The 24,279-nt window shown below is 38.9% G+C and overlaps 1 protein-coding gene across 1 annotated transcript in view; it reads left to right on the top strand.

Moving 5' to 3' along the window:
* Nucleotides 1-24,279, top strand: part of LOC124799146 — a 311,021-nt gene that overhangs the window by 238,764 nt on the left and 47,978 nt on the right. Inside the window, exons 4-5 of the mRNA XM_047262684.1 lie at nt 14,690-14,938; nt 18,732-18,897. Of these exons, the coding sequence (XP_047118640.1) occupies nt 14,690-14,938; nt 18,732-18,897 (415 nt within the window). The remainder of the gene's footprint in view (nt 1-14,689; nt 14,939-18,731; nt 18,898-24,279) is intronic.

The raw sequence follows: 24,279 nt of genomic DNA, 5'->3' as shown, positions 1-24,279 counted from the left end.
CCCGAGGCCGCTGTTGGATCACCTGCTGCACTAGCTGCGTGTTGCCCTCTGTGGTTGCCGTACATGGTCGCCCTACCTTTCCAGCACGTTCATCCGTCACGTTCCCAGTCCGTTGAAATTTTTCAAACAGATCCTTTATTGTATCGCTTTTCGGTCCTTTAGTTACATTAAACCTCCGTTGAAAACTTCGTCTTGTTGCAACAACACTGTGTTCTAGGCGGTGGAATTCCAACACCAGAAAAATCCTCTGTTCTAAGGAATAAACCATGTTGTCTACAGTACACTTGCACATTGTGAACAGCACACGCTTACAGCAGAAAGACAACGTACAGAATGGCGCACCCACAGACTGCGTTGTCTTCTATATCTTTCACATCTCTTGCAGCGCCATCTGTTGTTGAAAATTGTAACTACTGTAATTTTGAAAGTTTGTCCGCCTGAAAATGTACTGTTGTCCCAAGCATATTGCAACAAACGGTGTATTTCTATCGCTGCTCGTTTAGTTTTTATTGCCGTTTCAAATATACCGGTCATTTTTGAAACACCCTGTATGTGATTGGTGGTCATCAAGTTTTAATTGTCATCTTGGAAAAATAATGTTACATAGTTAATTTTTTGTTTGTTTACAGGTTTATATTTGCAGTCCTGGTACCCCTCAGAATTCTCATGTCACAGTATTGTGGCGCACCACTAGAGGAGCAAGAACAAAATGCCACATACGATTGATAGAATCGAGTTTTTTATGATAATTCGTTATTGGTGGTGGTGAACACATTGCAGCTGTGTCAGGCATGTCTGGGCAGCTAAAGAAGTCATCCAAATTGGTCTCACACAGCTGCAACATTTCCTCCACTGCCAATAACAAAAACCATACAATACTTGACTTTATTAATAGTCTGTGCCATTCTGTTTTGGCTCCTCTAGAGGCATGCCATGATACTGTGATGTGAGGATTTCAAGGTTATCAGGACTGCAAATACATACCTGTAAACAAGCAGAAAATTAAGCATATAACTTCAATTTTTGAGGTGATACTTAAAACTTTATGACTATGCCGTGTGTACTCCACAAGCCACGTGTGTGTTGGAGGGAATTCTGGTACCACTAGGTATCTTTCAGCCTTTCCCTGTTCCATTCGGGAGTAGCATGTGGGATGAAGGACTATCAGTAATGCTTCATCTGAACTCTTATTACTCAAATTTTTCTGAAGTTGTCATTTAAAGACCTAAGTTGGAGGAAGTGATACATTGCCTGACTCTTCCTGGACTGTAAGCTCTTGCAGTTTCAACAGTAAATCTCATTGTGATGCCCAGTGCCTCTCTTGTGTCTGCCACTGGAATTTGTTGAGGATCTCTGTAATGCTCATGTGCTAACTAAATGATCCAGGGATGAGACTTGCTTCTCTCTGTTTGATCTTCTGTCTTCTCTATTAATCCAACCTGTTTAGGGTTTCAAACAGACAAGCAGTAGTCAAGAACCAGTAGAAAATTTTTTTGCTAGCCACTTGTTCCTTAGATGGATTACATTTTCTTAAGATTTCTATGACTCTCGGCCTGACCCTACTTTTCCTATAATTTGCTTCTGTTGGTGTATTTAAAGTGGGGGAGGGGAGCTTCTCAGCTTAAGCCCAGTCCCCCACCAGTCCCCTCCCCACCCCACCCTCTTCCCTGAAATGTGAAATTATAAACATGTATTTCTTACTTATCTGCACACAATATTTTAATACTATGGGTAGAAAACAAGGGTTAAAAATATGTCTCTTGAATGTATGAAGAAGCGGGTAGTATGCTGCTAGAGTATGTCAATAACAGAGTGTTTCCGAATGAATCACTACACAAAAGAGGCTCACCGATAGCTGATGTGGTTGTATGTTGTGATTGGTTAGTAGTAAATAGAGTTTTTACAACCATGAAAGATTATTTATTTAAACAACATGCTCCATTATATAGTAACATTACATATTTTCAGTTTTCTTTTAGTTACACATCAATTTAACATCAGTGGTGAATTAAATGCAAAGTTTATGAGCCCACTCTCATCATATTATAGTACCCGTAAATGAACGTCAATGAATACAGAAACAATGCACTTTATAGAGATGGTGGACACTTTCTCAGACCAGGCCAGGAAATATTCTAGTTTGTTTTGTACATGATTCTCTGCATTACAAGCAAACAAATGCAGAACAACTTACTGCTAAGGGAGGGGGATAAGGTAATAAATGATCCACAACACTTAGCAAACTATGTAAATGAGCATTTTTCATGTATTGCAGAGAACTTACAGCAAAAATTCCCTAAAACAAATATAACACCTGTAAATAATGTTGCACTAAATACAATGGTGTTACTTCCAACCACAGAGAATGAAGTCAATAAAACTGTTCAAAAACTAAAAAATAAAATGTCAGTAGGCTTAGATGAGGCACCAATGTGTTTACTGAAACAATGCTTAGGGATTTAACAAGGCCCCCTTAACAAATATAATAAATGAATCCTTCACATCAGGGACATTTCCAGAGCAGTTAAAACAGGCAAGAGTTGTACCTTTACTTAAGAAAGGTAATGCAGAAGACATAGAAAATTACTGGTCCATTTCCATGCTGTCAGCATTCTCAAAAATAATAGAAGAAATTATGAAAGACAGACTAATGAATTACCTGAATAAATACAATCTTTTAAACACATCACAGTCTGGTTTCCAAAGTGGCAAAAGTATCAAGTCAGCCATAATAGAATTCACAGAAGTTGTACTTGATGCTCTTGCTAAAGATGAGTGTGTCGCAGGCATATTTTTGGATCTTTCTAAGGCGTTTGATACATTCGACCACAAGATTCCATTAAATAAATTAGAAGCATTAGGAATAAGAGCAGTAGCTAATGACTGGTTTTGATCATACCTAAGAGATAGGGTACAAAGAGTAGAGATAACACATACTTCAAATAGATCTAAACATTTAGTAAAACACTTATTAGAATCAAAATACATTAATACAGGGATTCTGCAAGGTAGCATATTAGGACCCGTACTGTTCCTGATATACATCAATGACTTTCCCAGCAGTGTTACTCATGGTGAAAAAATTCTCTTCACTGATGACAGCAATATTATAGTCACTGAGAAAACATGAGAACTCCTTGCTGAGAAAGCAAATGAAACTCGCAAGGAAGTTTATGATTGGTCAATAAGCAATAAAGTGTCATTGTACATAAAGAAAACTAATTCCATGAATTTCAGTTTGAAGAGGAAAAATGACAATGTTAAATTAAATGTAGATGGCACCACTACAGACTGCGTAATAAATGCAAGATTTCTAGGAATGAATATTGATTCTCAGTTGAAGTGGTATGTACACACAAAGGTACTTGCAAACAGAATGGTATTAGCATGTTATCCCCTTAGAATCCTATCATCAGTATGTAACATGCAGTGTCTTTTAGTTACATATTATTCATATGTACACTCAATTCTTAGCTATGGCATTCTTTTTTGGGGAACAAATGCACAAAATATGAACACAGTTTTCAAACTCCAGGAAAGAGCCATAAGAATAATAACCAAAAATACTAGTCAAGCTCATTGTAAAGATCTGTTCCAAACACTGGGGATTTTAACTGCTCCATGTGAATACATTTACCAGTCAGTTGTACAAATCAAAAATAACATTGGTAATTACTGTACAAACAGCTCTGTCCATGACCATGCAACAAGAGATAGACTCAACTTACTTTTGCCAAGAAAAAATAAACATGAAACTCAAAACAGCATTTTCTACCAAGGAATAAAACTGTACAATAAATTACCAAAAGAGATAAAAGAAACTGCAAAAATACACTTATTTAAAAAGGCAGCTAAAAAGTACCTGTTACGCAATACATTTTATACATTGAAGGATTACTTATATAAAAAGAGAGCAAGGGTTTGATAAAAAATATTATACAAATAAATAATAATAATAATGATGATGATTATAGAACATCCAACATTCCACACAACACCTTCACTTTATGTTTTTTCCCCTTCTTTTTTCCTTTCTACCCCCAAGCTATGCATAGCACACTACTAACACCTCTTCCTCTTTCTGAGCCCAATACTTCACTCATTATGGAGGGATGCTGACTCAGTTTTTCAAGAGAGCAAATGGAAAATTGCGGTACAGAAAATGGCCCAGAGATCACCAGTGTGTGTGTGTGTGTGTGTGTGTGTGTGTGTGTGTGTGTGTGTGTGTGTGTAGTGAGTGAAATGTTGTGAAACAATGTGTATATAGTGTGTGCAGTGACTGATAGTGAGATATGAGTGAACAGTGTGGCATTACATTATTTAATAATTTATTCATAGGTCTCTAACTAGATGTCTGTAAATACATGTGTATATGAATTAGCTTATTTTAAATTGATCTAAACTTGTAAATTCTTTGACATGTTCTATATCCATGTAAAAAGAGATCTACAGATGAATAAGGCTACTACTACTACTACTACTACTACTACTACTACTATAAGTTGTTAAATTGTTGATATAAGAGTGTTGCAGTAACCAGTGCTATTGAAGGTAATATAGTGAAATCTTGATTTTGAGAGCTAAGACAATGCATCACAAAACAAAGTGCAAACATTTTGAACTACTTCCCTAAAACATCATGACTAGAAGACACTCTGTCCTCTCTGGCTGGGAGAATGGATGATCCACCACAGCTGCCACTGCTGCTGTTTTCAAACAATAGAAGAATTGTTGCTCATTCACAATCCTCTTTGTTAGTCCTCAACCAAACCCAACATCTTTCATTGACACATCAAGCTTTGACAATCCACCAGCAGACAGTAAGTATAACATAATTGACATGTGGAATAATTGGGTCTACTGCCGGATGTTTGTGTCACTCTGGCACAATATTTCGGCCACGTAATTCATTGCCTTCTTCAGGTGCTACCTGAGACTGACAGGTAGCACCTGAAGAAGGCAACTAGTTATGTGGCCGAAATATTGTGCCAGAGCAACACAAACATCCAGCAGTAGACCCGATTATTCCACATGTCAAGATCTCACTGGGAAAGTTATATAACATAATTGCTTGTTTGCTATCTAATAATGAAAAAGTTGATGACCACATGAAGCTACAATATTTCTAAAACCTATTTGTGCCCAACACAACTTAAAAATTTCCCCTTACTTTGCAAAAGTGGTCAATATTGTAAGTTCAACCTAAATTAGCTGGAGAAATACATTGGTTAGAATACTCTTCTAAAGAGGATGGTGCCTTCTGTAAGTATTGTGCACTTTTCTCTAAGACAAGTTAGAGTAAAGGTAGTCATCAAAATGTTGCAGACCTGGTACTAATTGTGCAAAATAAGTTGACACTTGGTGCAGTGGCTGATGGAAGCAACAGTAAATGCATTTCCTATTTACAGTTGCTCTCATCAGTCACTGCGCCATGTATCGTCTTAGTTTGCACACATAATAACCTCCAAGTTTTCAAAGTGGAAACCCTCTCTTAAACATTTCAACAGCCACGTAATCTACACTTACCGTAAGGCTGCTGTAACCAATTGTGTCAGTTTTGTTCACATCATGATGAACAAGACAAAAGATATAAAACATTGTCTGTACAAAGGCTTGGTGGATCAAGTGAAAAAAATAGAAAACACATACTCCCTGACACTAAGGCAGAGATTCTCTGTGTCCATCTGGAGACTGTATTAAGAAGACATAAGAACTTAAGACTTATTGAAGTTTACAAACAAAGTGACAAAAACATGCTTAACTTTCACATCATTCTAAAATATCATGTCAAATGCAGAAAAAACCTATGAGCAAGTTTGGAAGGAACTGGTAAATGCAAAAAGTACACGAGTGTCCCAGTCCAAAATCATATCATCAGTTGCATCAATAACAAACTCCTGAGAGGGATTGCTCAGAAGGACTGCATTTATTATGCCAGAGGTTTCATGATTCTTGTAGACGAAACTTCTGATATTGTGGGAATAGTGTTTGATGTGACTGGCAAAAAATTAGCTGGATCTATAATTGAAAACTTGGTAAAATTTGGTCTTCATGTGTGATTTTTGTGAGGACAGGGCTATGATGGTGTAGCATGGCTGTCACAAAAGCCCATGGGGCTCATGCGTTCATACAACAAGACTGCCCTTTAGCTGTATATTCTCATTGTGCAGCTCATAATTTCAATTTGGTAGTCACTAACACATTCTATATTCCACTTATCAGGAATTCAGTAGGAACACTGGAAATGGGAGGTAATTTCTTTAGGCCCCCAAAGTGTATACAAATATTAAATGATGCCCTTGAATCATTAACTGATGTTTGAGTCAGAAGCCTGAAACATACCACTCTCACTAGATTAACTCAGCATCTTCGCAGCATGCAAGTCTTCAAGGAAATATATGATGGTGTTTCAACTTTGGGAAGATTCAAGAACTTGTCAACAAGATGACATCCCATGATGCCATGAATCTCTTAGCAGCCATCAGCATGGGAGATTATATCATCTTCTTGGTTATAGTTTCTGAACTGTTTGCACTGGGTGAGTCCATCTGTTGGCAACTTCAGCTCCAAGATGCATATTTTTGCAGAGTTAATCAACATAGCCAAGGATTCTCAAAAGGGAACTGTTGGCAGTGAGAGAAAATGTGGCTACTTTCAGCCAGCTTTTCTTAGGTGACAAGCAATTAGCTTCTGCCAGTGACACTGAAATCAAGCAACCGCGCATTTCTGCCAAGGAAGAACAGCATGCAAATCAGGATACCAGTGATGATATTGAGGGTTAGTATAAAGTATATGTCTTCATATCCTCTCGGGATGACTTTATTGTTCACTTCCAGATTGGTTCTTAATACATTATGAACTTTTTAGCAGTTTTAATTGGCTTCTACCACAAAAACTGAAGACATAGGTATTATTAATGGAGTTGCAAAACCCCTTTCATTTTGTGCTACAGATCCATTAGTTGCTGATTTAAAAATGACAACAGCTCAGTTAAAACTCTTTGATCAACATCTGAGTCAACCTGAGCAATTGCCTCACACTGCAATGGAAGCTTTGTCTGTCTGTGACTGTCAGTTGTATCTTAATTTGCTTCAGTTTCTACAACTCTTGACAACTCTACCACTGACAATGGCCATGAATGCATGCAGTTTCTTCACCCTTAAGAGGATCAAGGCATACCTTAAGGAATACAACTAGTGAGGCATGTCTGAATGGGCTTGCATGATGACAGTTCACCACGATTGATGTCCAAAGTGTGATAAGTGGTACTGAAAAACAAAGTGTTTTAAATTTCTAGTGAATAATTTAATTGCGTTTTGTTCTACTTATGTGTATTTAACTATCAGACAAAAGCAGTTTTAGTACCCTTCAAAGTAACTTAACACAGGCCTGGACTAAAAAAAATGAAATTAATCGAATTGGTGTGGAAAATTTTCTTAGCAATTGGATTATGTTTGATTAAAATTACTCAAACTTCATAACCCTGTAATTTGGTTTCATGATGTAATTCATAACTTCAATATATCATTTTGGTAATGTAATTAGTGTTATAATTAAACAAATATAAGCCAATGATACACTTCATTCTTATAACTTTGGACATTTAATTGGTATGTATAAATAAAATTAATTTTCAATTTAAGCTTTGTAAAGGCATTTACTCAGCTGTTCTTAAATTTACTGTATAGATGATGTCAGTTTCACCACACAGGTGTGTCACATAATTTGTTTTGATTTTTAATTCATGTACTATCGTTTCACAAGCAAATAGTCACATCATAAGGCACCTAACTTGTCAAAAAACTCAAATGCCGTAAGTATCAGGAGCTATATGTATCACCCAACCCTTTTTCTTCACAGCTCTTCCTTCTCCTTTCAACCCTTTTACGAGAAAGAGGAGCTACCAGCTCTGATAGCTTACAAATTTCAATATCTTTGTATGTGTTTTTTCCTGCCACTGCTTGGTGAGTAAATTTTTTATCTGTCAAATTACATTATATTTTCAAAAATTGATTATTTTTGTTGATAAGTTAGTTTGTTACATATTCTGTATATCATTTGAATAATTCTTTTATAATGTGTTCATTAATGTTAACACTAATCATGTACACATATACTGTAAACTGACTCATTCCACATCATTTTGATAAAGGAATCATTCATATGATTAATGGAACATTTAACTAACTGACTGAATGACTGAACAGATGTGCAACAAGTCAGTTTATATCTTATGTTATTGGGCACATCATCAACAATTTTTCTTCCTGCACATTAAACTACTTTCTGAGCCATTGACAGTTTTAAAAATGGGTGATGAAGGTCAGTTTTTCCTTTAGTTTTGTAAGTATGGATATCACTGTTCTTCACAAATTGTGATGGGTTATTTATGACAAATTTCATTAGCAGTATTGTGCTTGTCTAGTTAAAATGCCTAAATCCTTGAAGAGGATAGGTGAAACCCAATATTATTCTTACTGATCACTTTTCTGCAATCAGTACTTCCTCTCTAAGTGGTGAGTTACCTCAGAAAATTATTTCATAAGACATTATTAAGTGAGCATCCACCTAGAACCGGATGATGCCATAAGGAAACCAGTAAAATTGTTGAAGTCAGCCTGCCGCAGTTAGTCAGTTATTTGAATGAATTATAATTGCTCTCTCTGCCTGTGACATATAATGTGACAGTTTGCAAACATCAAACACCTGTCAATAGAATAGAGGCAATACACTGACAATTTACACAAATGGCAACCCTCTTTAACTGCAGATAATGCAAGGTAATACCCATAACAAAGGGAAAGAATGCATTGGAATTTTGTTATCAGGTACATATTATTTATTACGGACATATTTGAAGACTATAACATTTGATACCATGTGTTAATATCTTTTCCCTCTATATGTTTCATTATTCTTTGTATCACCATAGGTCAAATGCAGGCCAAATTTCAGTTATTTCTGTTACCCCCTCTGCTGTGCTGCAGTTGTCAAAAAATAGCATATTTTACATTTAAACATTGGAAAATCCAGATGGAATAACAACAATATTATGAAAACGATTGTTGCAGATGGATATGTGTGTGTGTGTGCGAGTGTATACCTGTCCTTTTTTCCCCCTAAGGTAAGTCTTTCTGCTCCCGGGATTGGAATGACTCCTTACCCTCTCCCTTAAAACCCACATCCTTTCGTCTTTCCCTCTCCTTCCCTCTATCCTGATGAAACAACCGTTTGTTGCGAAAGCTTGAATTTTGTGTGTATGTTTGTGTGTCTATCGACCTGCCAGCGCCTTTGTTTGATAAGTCTCATCATCTTTGTTTTTAGATATATTTTTCCCACGTGGAATGTTTCCCTGTATTATATTCATATCATTAATTTGAACCCAACAATTACGTTTGTTATTGTCACTGTTGCATTTCGAAATATTTTCTGTCGTCTTATTTTCTCTTTCTGTTTTTGCCAGTAGTTTCACTTTGTGTTCACCTTCTCCTTTTTACCGTAATCTACTATACAATCTTATCCCGCCGATACGTACTCAATAATACATAATACGTAATAATACGTAACCCATTTCCAAACCATAACCAAAAAAAATTTTTTTCCGCTTTCAACACTACTGCTGCTATAAAATCCACCGTTTCTAGTTCACAAACAGTTCCTTTCACCTATTAAACAACCATTTCGGCTAGTTCTAATAACTTTTGCTTTATTCCCATTTCCGTTTTTCTCACATCACTGATCATTTTTTTTCCGCTTCCCACAAGTTTTAACGTCATTATTTCTTCGTCAGACAATTGTTAGCCTCATTTTCATAATCTGCCACCACAAAACCACTCCTTTTAATACATTTACACGTAGTTTTTTTCGAAATTTTCCCGAATTTCTCCACCCTTTAACGTGTTTTGGCGGCAACACAATCACCTGACGTTTATGCACATCGTTGTCTACCTACACAAGTTCACCACAGGATCAACATAGCCCAGCTTTAACCAACACTTTTTCGCACCAGATCTCCAGTTGCTTTCTAGTTCACCTTTATCTCTCCCCATATACAGGGTTATTACAAATGATTGAAACGATTTCACAGCTCTACAATAACTTTATTATTTGAGATATTTTCACAATGCTTTGCACACACATACAAAAACTCAAAAAGTTTTTTTAGGAATTCACAAATGATTCGGCAGACATCAAGCCGATAATCAAGTTCCTCCCACCCTCGGCGCAGCATGTTACCATCAATGAGTTCGAAAGCATCGTTGATGCGAGCTCGCAGTTCTGGCACATTTCTTGGTAGAGGAGATTTAAACACTGAATCTTTCACATAACCCCACAGAAAGAAATTACATGGGGTTAAGTCGGGAGAGCGTGGAGGCTATGACATGAATTGCTGATCATGATCTCCACCACGACTGATCCATCGGTTCTCCAATCTCCTGTTTAAGAAATGCCGAACATCATGATGGAAGTGCAGTGGAGCACCATCCTGTGGTACGTTTAGCTCCCTGCTTGCTTTATTCTTCGACTTCCGCAGGCTACACGTGAAACTTGCCCGCACGCGTTCAACCGTTTCTTCGCTCACTGCAGGCCGACCCATTGATTTCCTCTTACAGAGGCATCCAGTAGCTTTAAACTGCACATACCATCGCCGAATGGAGTTAGCAGTTGGTGGATCTTTGTTGAACTTCGTCCTGAAGTGTCGTTGCACTGTTATGACTGACTGATGTGAGTGCATTTCAAGCACGACATACGCTTTCTCGGCTCCTGTCGCCATTTTGTCTCACTGCGCTCTCGAGCGCTCTGGCGGCAGAAACCTGAAGTGCGGCTTCAGCCGAACAAAACTTTATGAGTTTTTCTACGTATCTGTAGTGTGTCGTGACCATATGTCAATGAATGGAGCTACAGTGAATTTAAGAAATCGCTTCAATCATTTGTAATAGCCCTGTATTTTTATTTTCATTTCAGCCTCATGTTACACTTTCCACCTTCTAATACCATGTCACCCTCACAACACCCCCACAACGACCCCATTAAGTTTTATTTACATTCCCTCTGCAAACATGCCTTCGCCCTAGCCAGATTACACTCCCATATTTTATTTTCTCAGGCTTGTTTGACATTTGGCATTACCCCCAAAGGCCTCACACTTAAAGTTCCCATCTATGGCTGCAACCCTTATTTCCACCAGTCCCTATACCAGTTCCAAACTGAACAATCCATTGCCCTCACCCACCTAATCCTTCACCTACACATCAACTCAGCCAATGAACACACCCGTCAACTCCTATCCTTAATAGAAGTCCTCAATCTTTCCTCTCCCACATCCACACTGGCTGTTCAGAGCATCCTCCTACAGGCTAACTGCAAATTAGAACAGCATGCCACCCTCCACCTTAAAAAACTATCCAATCTCCTGGTTTCCCCCTCAACCTCCTCTCATTGCACACAAACCCAGTCTCTCCCATCTACTCAATCTCCCACTTCCAGCTCCACTCCCTCCAAAACCTCAAAATTCCAATCAACACAATCTGGAACCACAACACCCTAATTCAGTAGTTAACCTTTCATCCAAACCTCTCTCCCAATCCGAAACCTTTGTCCTATCCAAAGGCCTCACCTTCAGCCCCACTCCCAGATTCAACCAAACAGCCCTCGTCAAAGATTTACTGTCCTACACTCGTACTCTCTGCTGGAAATATCACTTTGCCACGAATAATAATGATCCTAATCCTACTCCTAATGATCCAACTCCCCAAGACACTATCCAAATTGAACCCTGCCTGGGACAGTTCCGTCCTCCGTCACAGCGGGACCCACCTCCTCTTCCTCAAAATCACCCCCTCCAAATCTTCCAGGAATTTCTGACTTCCAGCCTTGCCTCTCAATCCTTCATAAAAAACCTTAATCCTACTCCCAACATCACCACTGCTGAAGCCCAGGCTATCCGTGATCTGAAGGCTGACCATTCCATCGTCATTCTTCCGGTAGACAAGGGTTCCACGACAGTGGTACTTGATCGTCGGGAGTATGTGGCTGAGGGACTGCGTCAGCTTTCAGACAACACCACATACAAAGTTTGCCAAGGTAATCCCATTCCTGATATCCAGGCGGAGCTTCAAGGAATCCTCAGAAACTTAGGCCCCCTACAAAACCTTTCACCTGACTCCATCAACCTCCTGACCCCACCGACACCCCGCACCCCTACCTTCTACCTTCTTCCTAAAATTCACAAACTCAATCATCCCGGCTGCCCCATTGTAGCTGGTTACCAAGCCCCCACAGAACGTATCTCTGCCTACGTAGATCAACACCTTCAACCCATTACATGCAGTCTCCCATCCTTCATCAAAGACACCAACCACTTTCTCGAACGCCTGGAATCCTTACCCAGTCTGTTACCCCCGGAAACCATCCTTGTAACCATTGATGCCACTTCCTTATACACAAATATTCCGCACATCCAGGGCCTTGCTACGATGGAGCACTTCCTTTCACGCCGATCACCTGCCACCCTACCTAAAACCTCTTTTCTCATTACCTTAGCCAGCTTCATCCTGACCCACAATTTCTTCACTTTTGAAGGCCAGACATACCAACAATTAAAGGGAACAGCCATGGGTACCAGGATGGCCCCCTCGTACGCCAACCTATTCATGGATCGCTTAGAGGAAGCCTTCTTGGTTACCCAGGCCCGCAAACCCAAAGTTTGGTACAGAGTTATTGATGACATCTTCATGATCTGAACTCACAGTGAAGAAGAACTCCAGAATTTCCTCTCCAACCTCAACTCCTTTGGTTCCATCAGATTCACCTGGTCCTACTCTAAATCCCATGCCACTTTCCTTGACGTTGACCTCCATCTGTCCAATGGCCAGCTTCACACGTCCGTCCACATCAAACCCACCAACAAGCAACAGTACCTCCATTATGACAGCTGCCACCCATTCCACATCAAACGGTCCCTTCCCTACAGCCTAGGTCTTCGTGGCAAACGAATCTGCTCCAGTCCGGAATCCGTGAACCATTACACCAACAACCTGAAAACAGCTTTCGCATCCCGCAACTACCCTCCCAACCTGGCACAGAAGCAAATAACCAGAGCCACTTCCTCATCCCTTCAAACCCAGAACCTCCCACAGAAGAACCCCAAAAGTGCCCCACTTGTGACAGGACACTTTCCGGGACTGGATCAGACTCTGAATGTGGCTCTCCAGCAGGGATACGACTTCCACAAATCCTGCCCTGAAATGGGGATTTCATAGGGATGAACTAGGAGGTTACGAAGGTTAGGTGGACGTTTCCGTATGAAATCCCCAAACCACCTTCCCTACCCTCTGGCTCCTACCCTTGTAACCACCCTCGGTGTAAAACCTGTCCCATGCACCCTCCCACCACCACCTACTCCAGTCCTGTAACACGGAAGGTGTACACGATCAAAGGCAGAGCCACGTGTGAAAGCATCCACATGATTTACCAACTGACCTGCCTACACTGTGATGCATTCTATGTGGGAATGACCAGCAACAAACTGTCCATTCGCATGAATGGACACAGGCAGACAGTGTTTGTTGGTAATGAGGATCACCGTGTGGCTAAACATGCCTTGGTGCACGGCCAGCACATCTTGGCACAGTGTTACACCGTCCGGGTTATCTGGATACTTCCCACAAACACCAACCTATCCGAACTCCGGAGATGGGAACTTGCTCTTCAATATATCCTCTCTTCCCGTTATCCACCAGGCCTCAATCTCCGCTAATTTCAAGTTGCTGCCACTCATACCTCACCTTTCATTCAACAACATCTTTGCCTCTGCCCAAACTCTTTGTCTTTAAATATGTCTGCTTGTATATTCGTGTGCAGTTGTTTTGGAGTGGATGGTGCTCTGAAATGAATGCATGTGATGAATTAAAGATATGTGGTGGATCAGGACTTATATAACGAATCCTTTAAGATCTAATTAGAATTTGGAGATCTCATAAAGTTCTTTAATGACACTGAATTGTATTCTCCTGCTGAAAATGGCGTATGTGAAAAAAGAACATACTCATAATAGTGCAGCATAATTACTCTCAGCTGACAGTGTTCTGTCCATAAATTCCAAATACATGTGCTATAATCTCACTTTGCCAGACAGTCTGAACTCATCACAAAGAGTTGATTTTTTTTTCCCAATATACAACTTCATATAGCTTCTTCAAATTGCACAGTGAATTCATTTCACTGTGTCATATCCCAGTGCTTGTAATCCTTGTCAGTTCCTGATAGTTCAAGTTATTTCTCATTACTTGTAATTCATCTCGGTTCCTAAGATAAATCTAGAAGCATTAACTGACATGGAAGGAGTAAAGGTAAACACTCACTGTATATTTTTAAAATTGGTTTTCTCCTTGAATGCGCTTTCATCTTGTACATCTTAGATAATCATTTCCAAACATTTCAAGAATAAACAGGGAAAAACTAATTTCCATGGGATGAGACTGCATTTGCAAAACCACCATTATTGTTAGTATGCAGTTAATGTATTGTAATAAAACAATAAATGATATTTGCCTTTCTCTGGTAATATGTTCTCATTACAGTTCTTTCATAGGTACCCTTTTTTCTGGAACCTTTGATCCAATGTGTGTGTTTGTAGTATTAGAGTAAATGAGATTTGATAGCATAATAATGAGGTACATATTCACAGATGGCCTGGTGCCTCACTGATTGTGATCCGCGGACATAAGCACCTGCACGAGTGTGCATACATTGGTGATGACTCTTCAGAGGAAGAAGAGGAGCTGCTGCTACGGGAGGCAGCAGAACAGGGGGTGCCAGCAGCAGTCACCACCAGCCCCTTGTCCTTGCCCCAGGCCACCCCTGCAGGGGCACCCCAGTCCAAGGGTGAGGACAATGATGAGGACAGCCCTGCCAATTCACCCAGTGTAATGCGCAGGTATGCTGCATCTAGAATACTGTTTGCAGACAATAGTTGTGTGTCTTCTTCCCGAATCTGTAGGCTGTGCATTTGAAAACTTCTCAGTATTGGAGCTGAATCAGTCAGCACTGTGAAGAAGAGTTCAGTTGGTGCTTTGATATTTATGGCTAATTAATACATAAAAATACTTTTGAGCTTGCCATCTAGAATTGCCAAAGTTTCTAGTCACTAACATAGTTGAGAAAGGGTTAAAGTGGTTAGAAATGAAATTATCCATCCAAAGGTCTCCATTGTGTAACTCATAAAATGTTGTTAGAGAAGTTCAAATATCACAGTGCTCATCATCATACTCTTTTCACAAGACAGGAATTTTATCTGAGTATGAAGAGCAGTTGTATTTTTATTTTAATCAGTCAATGAATACTTAAGAGGTCAACAGAAATTTGTTGTAGTGGAATGAACAATAGTAAAGTTGAGCATCTGTAATGTTTAGTGGAGGTTGAAACCTAACAAATGGTCAACAAAATCCACGTTTTGGTATTAGACAATGGCCACTCAGTGCTCAGTGGTAAAATGTTGATGGGCGCCATGTTCAGGAAGAGCAAAGTTCAGCTACAAAGTAGCTACTCATCTGGTCACCCTGATTTTCCATTTTTTTCTCTGTATCAGTTCAGCTAAATGCTGAAACGGTTCTATCACGAATGAATGATTTTTCTCTCCAGAGAACTATTGCTTCGCATGAAGTGTCAATAAGTGTACACTTAGGAGATCTATATGTAGCACATAGCATTTATTTACTTGTAACCTTAGCAACTATGAGGGCATGCTGTAAAGTAATGCCTCCAAACTTTACATGTAAAAACTGTAAAAGCTTTTTAAATAAAAGAAATTGTACTAATAAACAATGAAAAACCAGGATGGAATGTAACAATATTATGAAAAGGAAAGTTGTTACTCACCATATAGTGGAGATGCTAAGTCCCAGATAGGCATAACAAAAAGACTGTCACAAGTAAAGCTTTTGGCCAGGAAGGCCTTCGTCAAAAATAGACAACAGATATACTCGTGTGTGTGTGTGTGTGTGTGTGTGTGTGTGTGTGTGTGTGGTTTATTTTTGACAAAGGCCTTATTGGCTGAAAGCTTTATTTGTGACAGTCTTCTTGCTGTGCCTATCTGCGACTCAGCATCTCTGCTATATGGTGAGTAGCAACTTTCCTTTTCATAATAGTGTTACAAACCTTGTTAATATGTATGTAATTCTACACTCATGCTCATAAATTAAGGATAATTGCAGAATGTAGTGCCACACAACGTGGCACTACACAAAACTGGCGTTAATAGCATAGTCACATAGGGAACACACATGACACAGATCTGTAAGTCCACGGTATTGGTGATAAGTTGAGAAAACTATCCCGTAATACATGTGCTACAAAATGCCACTGTTTCCTGTGCATGTACCCCAACATAAATATGGGATATGATCACCATGCACATGTACACAGACCACACAATGGTTTGGCATACTCTGGATCAAGTGGTCGAGCAGCTGCTGGGGTACAGCCACCCATTCTTGCACCAGTGCCAATTGGAGCTCCTGAAGTGTTCTCAGGGTTTGAAGATGTGCAGCGATATATCAAACAAGAGCATCCCAGACATGCTTCATGGGGTTTAGGTCTGGAGAACAGGCAGGCCACTTCATTCGCCTGATATCTTCTGTTTCAACATACTCCTCCACGATGGCAGCTCGGTGGGGCCGTGCGTTATCATCCATCAGGAGGAAGGTGGGAGCCACTGCACCCCTGAAAAGGCAGACATACTGGTGCAAAACGACATCCCAATACACCTGACCTGTTACAGTTCCTCTCACCAATCATAACCCCACCTCACATCATCAGACCATGACCTCCATACAGGTCCCTTTCAAGGACGTTAAGGGGTTAGTATCTGGTTCCTGGTTCACGCAGATCAAAATAACTGTTCAGACTATACCTGGAGTCATCCGTGAACATAACCTGGGACCACTGTTCCAATGACCATGTACTGTGTTCTTGACACCAGGCTTTACGGGCTCTCCTGTGACCAGGGGTCAGTGGAATGCACCTTGCAGGTTTCTGGGTAAATAAACCATGTCTGTTCAGTCGTCTGTAGACTGTGTGTCTGGACACAACTGTTCCATTGGCTATGGTAAGGTCCCGAGTGAGGCTACCTGCAGTACTCTATGGCCGTCTGCAGGCACTGATGATGAGATGTCGGTCTTCTTATGGTGTAGTACACTGTGGACATCCTGTACTGTAGCATCCAGACACGTTTCCTGTTGGCTGTAATCATTGCCATAATCTTGAGATCACACTTTGTGGCACACAGAGGGCCCGTGCTATGACCTGCTGTGTTTGACCAGCGTCCAGTTGCCCTAGTATTCTCCCCTCATAACCTCATCAATATGTTGTTCTTTGAGCCATTTTCAACACACAGTCACCATTAGCACATCTGAAAACGTCTGCACGCTTACTCACTGCACCATACTCTGACATGCACCAACACACCTCTGTGTATGTGGACTGCTGCCAGTGCCACCATGAGACGACTGCAGGTGAAATGCACGGCATGGTCATATCCCGAGGTGATTTAAACCCGCAAATTGCCCACCACAGCATTGTTTCACCATGTATCAGCATTATCCTTAATTTATGAGCATGAGTGTACATCTTTATTCTTCATATCTACACATTTGCAGTCCTCTGGCACTAGAGGGATCAGAATTCTAGTGTAACATGGTGGTGTGTAATGTAACAATTTGGCGTAATCAAGTTTTGATTTCAAAGAATTCATCCACACATGGAGGACCTTCTCCTTCAGCATGACAATGCCAGATGACACATGAGTGCTGCAACAATCTGATGCCTTGGGTTCACTTTCGATCATCCTCCACCCAGTCCCAACTTGACCCAATCCAATTTTCATCAGCCTTTGAGGGCTTCGGTTTTTAATAATGAAGCAGTGCAAGCAGGTATGAGATTGTGGCTCCGTCACCAAAGACAAACATTTTACAGTGATGGTATCAACAAATTAGGAGAAATGTGTTAGTTGCTAGCGTGACTATGTTTAGAAATAAATATAAAGGTAGAATGTCAAAGCTTTTTAAGTAAAACAAATATTATTAAGAGTTTTCACATAAAAAATTTGAAGGCATTACTTTTCAGCAGGCTCTTGTAATATTAATTTATAAATCAGACTGTCCTCTTTCCTAATCTTGTTAAAGTATTTAAAACACTATCTCCCAAAACTGGCCCACAAACATAGTTTCCCTGCCGGGGCTTCCCTCAATCCTATTTACCCAACTACAATCTTAAACCTACTAGAAAGAAGTATCCATCTCACTAAAGAGTATCATCCCAGAGCAGGAGATATGCAGATCATCTGTCTGGGTTCGAGTACCTTTTGCCATACCCAGAAATGAGTAACAACTTCTCAAACTCTTTCAATCCCTCACCCTTTTCCACCCAAATTAGTTTTCTTGAACTGTGTTAGTCGGAATTGTCCCTCCAGCACATCCTTCTGTTTTACAACCCACCTGCCTTCAGTATCCACCCTTGTTACTTTTTCATTTCCCACCTACCTCCCCCTCCCCTCCCCCTCCCCCCCCTCCCCAATTACCACCACCATCCCATCAGTATCACAGTTAACTACTGCTACCTCATCTCAAGTTCTGTTTATGCTTTCTGTCATAAATAAATAGCAGTGTCATTATTGTAACTCTCTTATGGCAAGCTAATTTAAGAATTCTCACTAAACATTGCTCTTTTTGCAGGCTTCGTCCAGGTGTAATTATTCACAAGAAACCTGGTCCAATTGCACAACATGAACTTATAAACCATTCTGATGATGCTGATCACCATTATGAACCTGAGGAGGACTTGCACAAAGTTGCTCACAATTTAATGCATGCAGGTGTCAGAGTGATTCCACCACCAAAGGTAAATTACATTATGGCATAGTTTCTGTATTTATTTGTTGTAACTTTTTAAGAAAGGCAGAAAACAGAAAATCTAAAAACTAGGCAGGTTGGAAAAGTCACCTAATATGTGCAGAGATTGGACTAGAGTTGGCATATGACATGACTGCTTTCATAAGTGGCTGTGCCTGTGATGGCACAGGATAAGCCTGTGATGGGCTGGAATGGATGTAGTGAGTGAGCGAATCAGACAGATCATACCAGAGTCTTCCACAGGAGTATGTGGTGAGGGTTGGGAATGGATGTGGCATAGGGATAGGCCAGGATATTGCAGAGATTGGGTATGCAGCAGAATACCACTTTAGGAGAGGTGACTAGGATTGCGGGTGGGATGGTCTTCATTTCTGGGGACAGTGATAACTGGTCAAACTCCTAGCAAAAGATGTAGTTCAGTTGTTCCAGCCCTGTATGGTATCAGATAATGAGGGGGCTGCTATTGTACTGGTGGTTCTTGGGAGTCTCCCAACATGATTCTACATTCATGTAAACTCAACTCCACAATTAACCAATTCTTTTTAGTGTTTTCTTGAACCAACTTATTACAGTTTCAGTTGGAATTAATTTTTGTATTTCAGATTCATACACATTCCTTCCAATATGTTTAGTTTATTAGTTGAAATGGTCCGGATTGGTGTTAGTAAACATTAAGATATTAACTATATGACTCCTGACATTCATTTGTATCCAATAATTCAACTACTCCACAAATTCCATGTTGACAGCTCTTTGGTACTGTATGGAAAACTGCCAAAGAAATCATATAGATCTCCTGCTTCAAAGTGGCTCCCAGCAGTCGTAGCTACTGCTAGATGTGGTATTAAATCATAGAGGCATTGTGAATCTGTGAGAAAGAACATCCTCATAATAGCTCCCATACAGAAGAGCACTTTATATTAATCAAACTTCATACTGCTGGTTTACACTTTGCTTGAAGTAGCATTCCATTTAGGGAGCCATCTCATTTACCACTATGAGATTATTTTAACACACAAGGATTAAATAGCCCCATCTCAAAGCCTTGCTTCCATATAGTCTGTATAACCATGACATAAAATTCAATAAGAAATATTCCATTTGAAGACTTATCTTTCATTATGATGTAAGTGGAGTTGACTGGTTGCAACAGAATTATATTTTAGTAGCTCAATTTCCATTATGTTTTGGTCCATAAAAGTGCATCTAGTTGCTCTTCATTTGTTTTCTGTGGTCGCCACATCAAGAAAAGTATTTCCTTCATGGGAGCAGTGGTCCAAATATTATACATTTCTCATTGTTTCTTGTAACTGAGGTAACTGTGGACAGTTGTTATGCAGAATGTGATATGTGTTCAGTACCACAGCTTCTGAATCAACAGTTACTTGTCATTTCTCATGTGTATACTGCTTAATCTCTGTCTGTGTCTCATTTGCAATTTTTATTTATGCTATACTCCTGCATTAAATGTTGGTATTTATGCTTCCATTTTGAAATCGTTCCACTCAGATTTACACCTCCCTTTATTTGGACAACCATCTACACACTGCCACTTAATTATTCTGAATTTCTTTTTTTGTTCTGAAAAACAAAAAGCAGTACATTGCTTTCTGTAATGCCCATTGGCTATAGAGCACTCATTTTATTAGGACTGATCCACAGACATGAGCAACCAATTCTCATGATGCCATTAAGTGGGAGCATGCTGAAAAGTAATACCTCCAAATTTTTAATGTGAAAACTCTTAAAGCTTTTTTAAATAAAAAAAGTCATTAACATTCTACATCTTTATACTTCACATCTACATATTTGTTTCTCAACACAGTCGTCCTGGCGAAGAACACATTCTAACGCTTTGGACGACTTAAAGTGGTGAAGTATGTGTGTGAACGCCCACTTCTTTAACAATATGACTTGTCAATATGACTTGTCATCTGATTTTCCTTGCTGGTTAGCTTGCTGCTACAACCTCCTTTTCTTTTCTTCTTGGGAGTATATTTGCTAGAAACAGGAATTTCTCAAGACTCTTTCTCCTTATGAAAATAAGCAGGTGTACGCAGTTTCTTTTGCTTCACTCAACAATGTATATTTGAACATCAAACTTTTTACAAATCTCAGACTCCACATAAACAAATACTATCAAGTAAGTCTCTTCATGTCTCCAAATGTTAGAAACGAAGTAGATTTATGTATAACGTAAGGTTGGCTTTATAACATGGTCCTTTCTCCATATGAATTTCAATACATGTCTTATCCTCTCCATGTCCTAAATGAACATTAATTAACAGTTCTTCAATGGTCCTTCTTTTTTTTCACTACAATAGTCAAAGTCATAAAACAGCACATAATACATAAACATTCCTTGTTCTTTCACTATGGATTCCACAGCTTGACTGGCAAGCACCTGTCAGCGCCGTTCGACCACCACATCTATAGTCGTCTGACAATAAACTTCAGACCTGCACACACAGACAAGTGATGTGCAGTAAATAGACTCTCTCACACTTATATTTAAAATATCATGTGTTCGAGATGGTAGAAGGCCGAGTGGTTCTAGAATTTATGCGGAAATTCTTGAAACACTACAACATTACTTCCAGCCACAGACCAGTTTGTTGATACTGTCATTGTAGCATTTTTGACTTTGTTGACAGAGCCACAACCTCACCTGTGCTTCCATTGCTTCAGCTCTAGAAAAGAGAAGTCCTAGAAAGTGTTCTGTAAGTTTTGGAAACACCAAGGCTCTGCAACTTTTAACAGACCTCTTCCTTCCTAAATTTCCACAGTCTATAAGTTGTCCTACTCCTTTGTCCACATGGTGACTTTAGGATCTACAGGAGGTTCAAATTCAGTTAGAGGTCGTTAACACATACGAACAGTGTTGGTACTTAGCTTTTATGGTGATGGCTTTGTTATTGTCTTCATAGTATATCTTGGCTTTGTTAAGTCTAGGAGTGATTCCACTGACAGGTACCTACGGTTTTCTTTATGTTAGGATGAGACTAACTGATTTGTATGGTAACATGTTATTTTGTTTTTTTTAGAGAAAAAGAGTTATTTTAGTTTATGCACATCACATATTTAATAAATCTTCTCACATTTAACACTTCTACACCAATATGATATGAAACATTGTCTTTCACCAAATTTGCACTCAAGCATCTTCCACCACATATTTGTATCACAACCTCATCCAACTGACGCTAGTGATAAAAGACCCTAAACTCGAAGCCAAAGACAATATTTACATAAAATATTACATATAAATAAATTACAGCAATAAATAATTTTGCACTCTCACAATTACCAATTTGACTTGGGCCATTAGTTTAAATACAGAGGAATGCACAGAGAAGGCTAGCTAATGTTTTGTGCTTGCTTCAAGGTTACGCTAAATGGTATATTCAATGTGCTTTGGGAACTATTATATGCGATTCAATAGTCATAAGTTGTAGACACCATTGCCATGTAAGCAAGGTTAAAGTGTGCAAAGATAAATATACAGAATCTGACAGTCTTCAAATCAGACATTGGAGTATCGGTTACTTCAAAACTGTTTGCTGTATCAAGTATTACTATTCTAGTTTAGGGGTCATGGTGTCATTCTGTTATAATACCCCCCCCCCCCCCCCCACACACACACACACAATTCCATGCATGCCTTGCATGGGATTGTGTGTTGCTATGGAACATAAGCACTTTGTGAAAACATTAACTTTCCCATTGATTAATATGTCCTAAGACACGCAAAATTGTTTACTCCAGAAGAGATCTGACTGAGTACAACATAACAAGGATATTACTTAAAATTATTCCACACAAATTAGGCTTTTTAAATATTTCTTAATTAATTTGTATCACTATGAAAAGGATGTACAACAGGTCAGATAAGTCCAAACTTTTACAGCTGAATTCATGCAGAAGTTTTAACATATGGTTTAAGGCTCTTCAAGTTCACAAATTTAAATTGCTGGAGGATTTCTTTTTTCTCCGTTTGAGTCTTTGATTACACAGTATTCAATTTTCATTGCGGTAGTGCAATTATGGTACTTATCAATGCCGTCTCATCTCTTGATAAATGTCCATCAGATGATCACCACTTTGCTCACATAGTGTCCCAATACTGGTTGTCCATGGTAATTTATAAACATATTTTCTTATTTCCTCCTCAGCCTTCAGTATTATGCTTTTTTCATCTCTTTTCTGAAATGTCCATTATAGCACTAATTTTTGGAGGAAGTTTTGTCGTGCATAGACAGAATTTTTTTTTTTTTTTTTTTTTTTTTAAGAAGGGTGTGAGTCCAACTATATCTCTAACTATAGTATAGATATGGAACATAATATATCTAATACACACGTCATAATAAAAATTCCAGTTCCAAAAGTTAGTAATAAAATTGATTGCCCAAGGGATAATATACAATTTGAAGGTTACATAGGCTGTATTGAGTAAGAAGTGCAATGGACTTATAGCTAACAACAAAATATGGCACCTTATTGATCGTGGTAGCTGCAGAGCCATGTTAAAATGGGTACATAATTATATGGTATCTGTATAAATTCAAGTTTACTTTAACACTGACTCAATGCATCTTAGTTAAACTCACTCTTCTGATAGCAGATAACGGTGTTAGGGGTTTCTTTACAATACATTAAGTGAACTGTGGAATGAGGGCATCTCTCACACCCTTTTAATATAAGTGTTTCAATAACATACCATATGGCATGGCTTGTGCCCAAAACAACCATTAAATCTAAAGAAATCATTATTCTATAATAAACAGGTTCTTTTAACCACATACATAAAATAGACATAGTTCAAAATGATGCAATACTTATACACAATGTTCTTAGGGAAAATTCATGCATATGTGACAAATGTAATCACATAATGAGGCAAGTACAAATTCAATGATACATGATCGGCACTGTATTTTCTGAGTCGTACTGGTTTAAATATTTATGATTTAATGTTTCCTTTATAATAAAGTAGCTGAGATGTTCCTTATATGATTGTGTCTCTATCATTGCAATATACTCACATTGTACATCTACATCAGCTTTATAGGTCAAATCATGACAAACTCTACACTTCCATTGTGTCTGATTGTTAGTATTTATACCTCAACTTCACATCATTATTAAAAAGTGTTTCATTTTGATTTACTCTCCTGTGTTTCAAATAGCATTCTGTCACGAATAGAAATTATTTCAAATTGTGCAACAGAGCATGGGATGAATTCCTAACATCTCTTCATTCACTTGAACATTAAATTGCCTAAACTATCACAAAATATTCTCTCACAATATAAAACTCAAAATTAGTACCACATAACCTTCAACCCATCACAAGAGTTTCAAAGTTAACACA

The sequence above is a fragment of the Schistocerca piceifrons genome, chromosome 5, assembly GCF_021461385.2.
Source record: "Schistocerca piceifrons isolate TAMUIC-IGC-003096 chromosome 5, iqSchPice1.1, whole genome shotgun sequence".
Lineage (NCBI taxonomy): Eukaryota > Metazoa > Arthropoda > Insecta > Orthoptera > Acrididae > Schistocerca > Schistocerca piceifrons.
The sequence above is the reverse complement of the archived record's forward strand: the minus strand, read 5'-3'. Positions and strand labels throughout refer to the sequence as shown.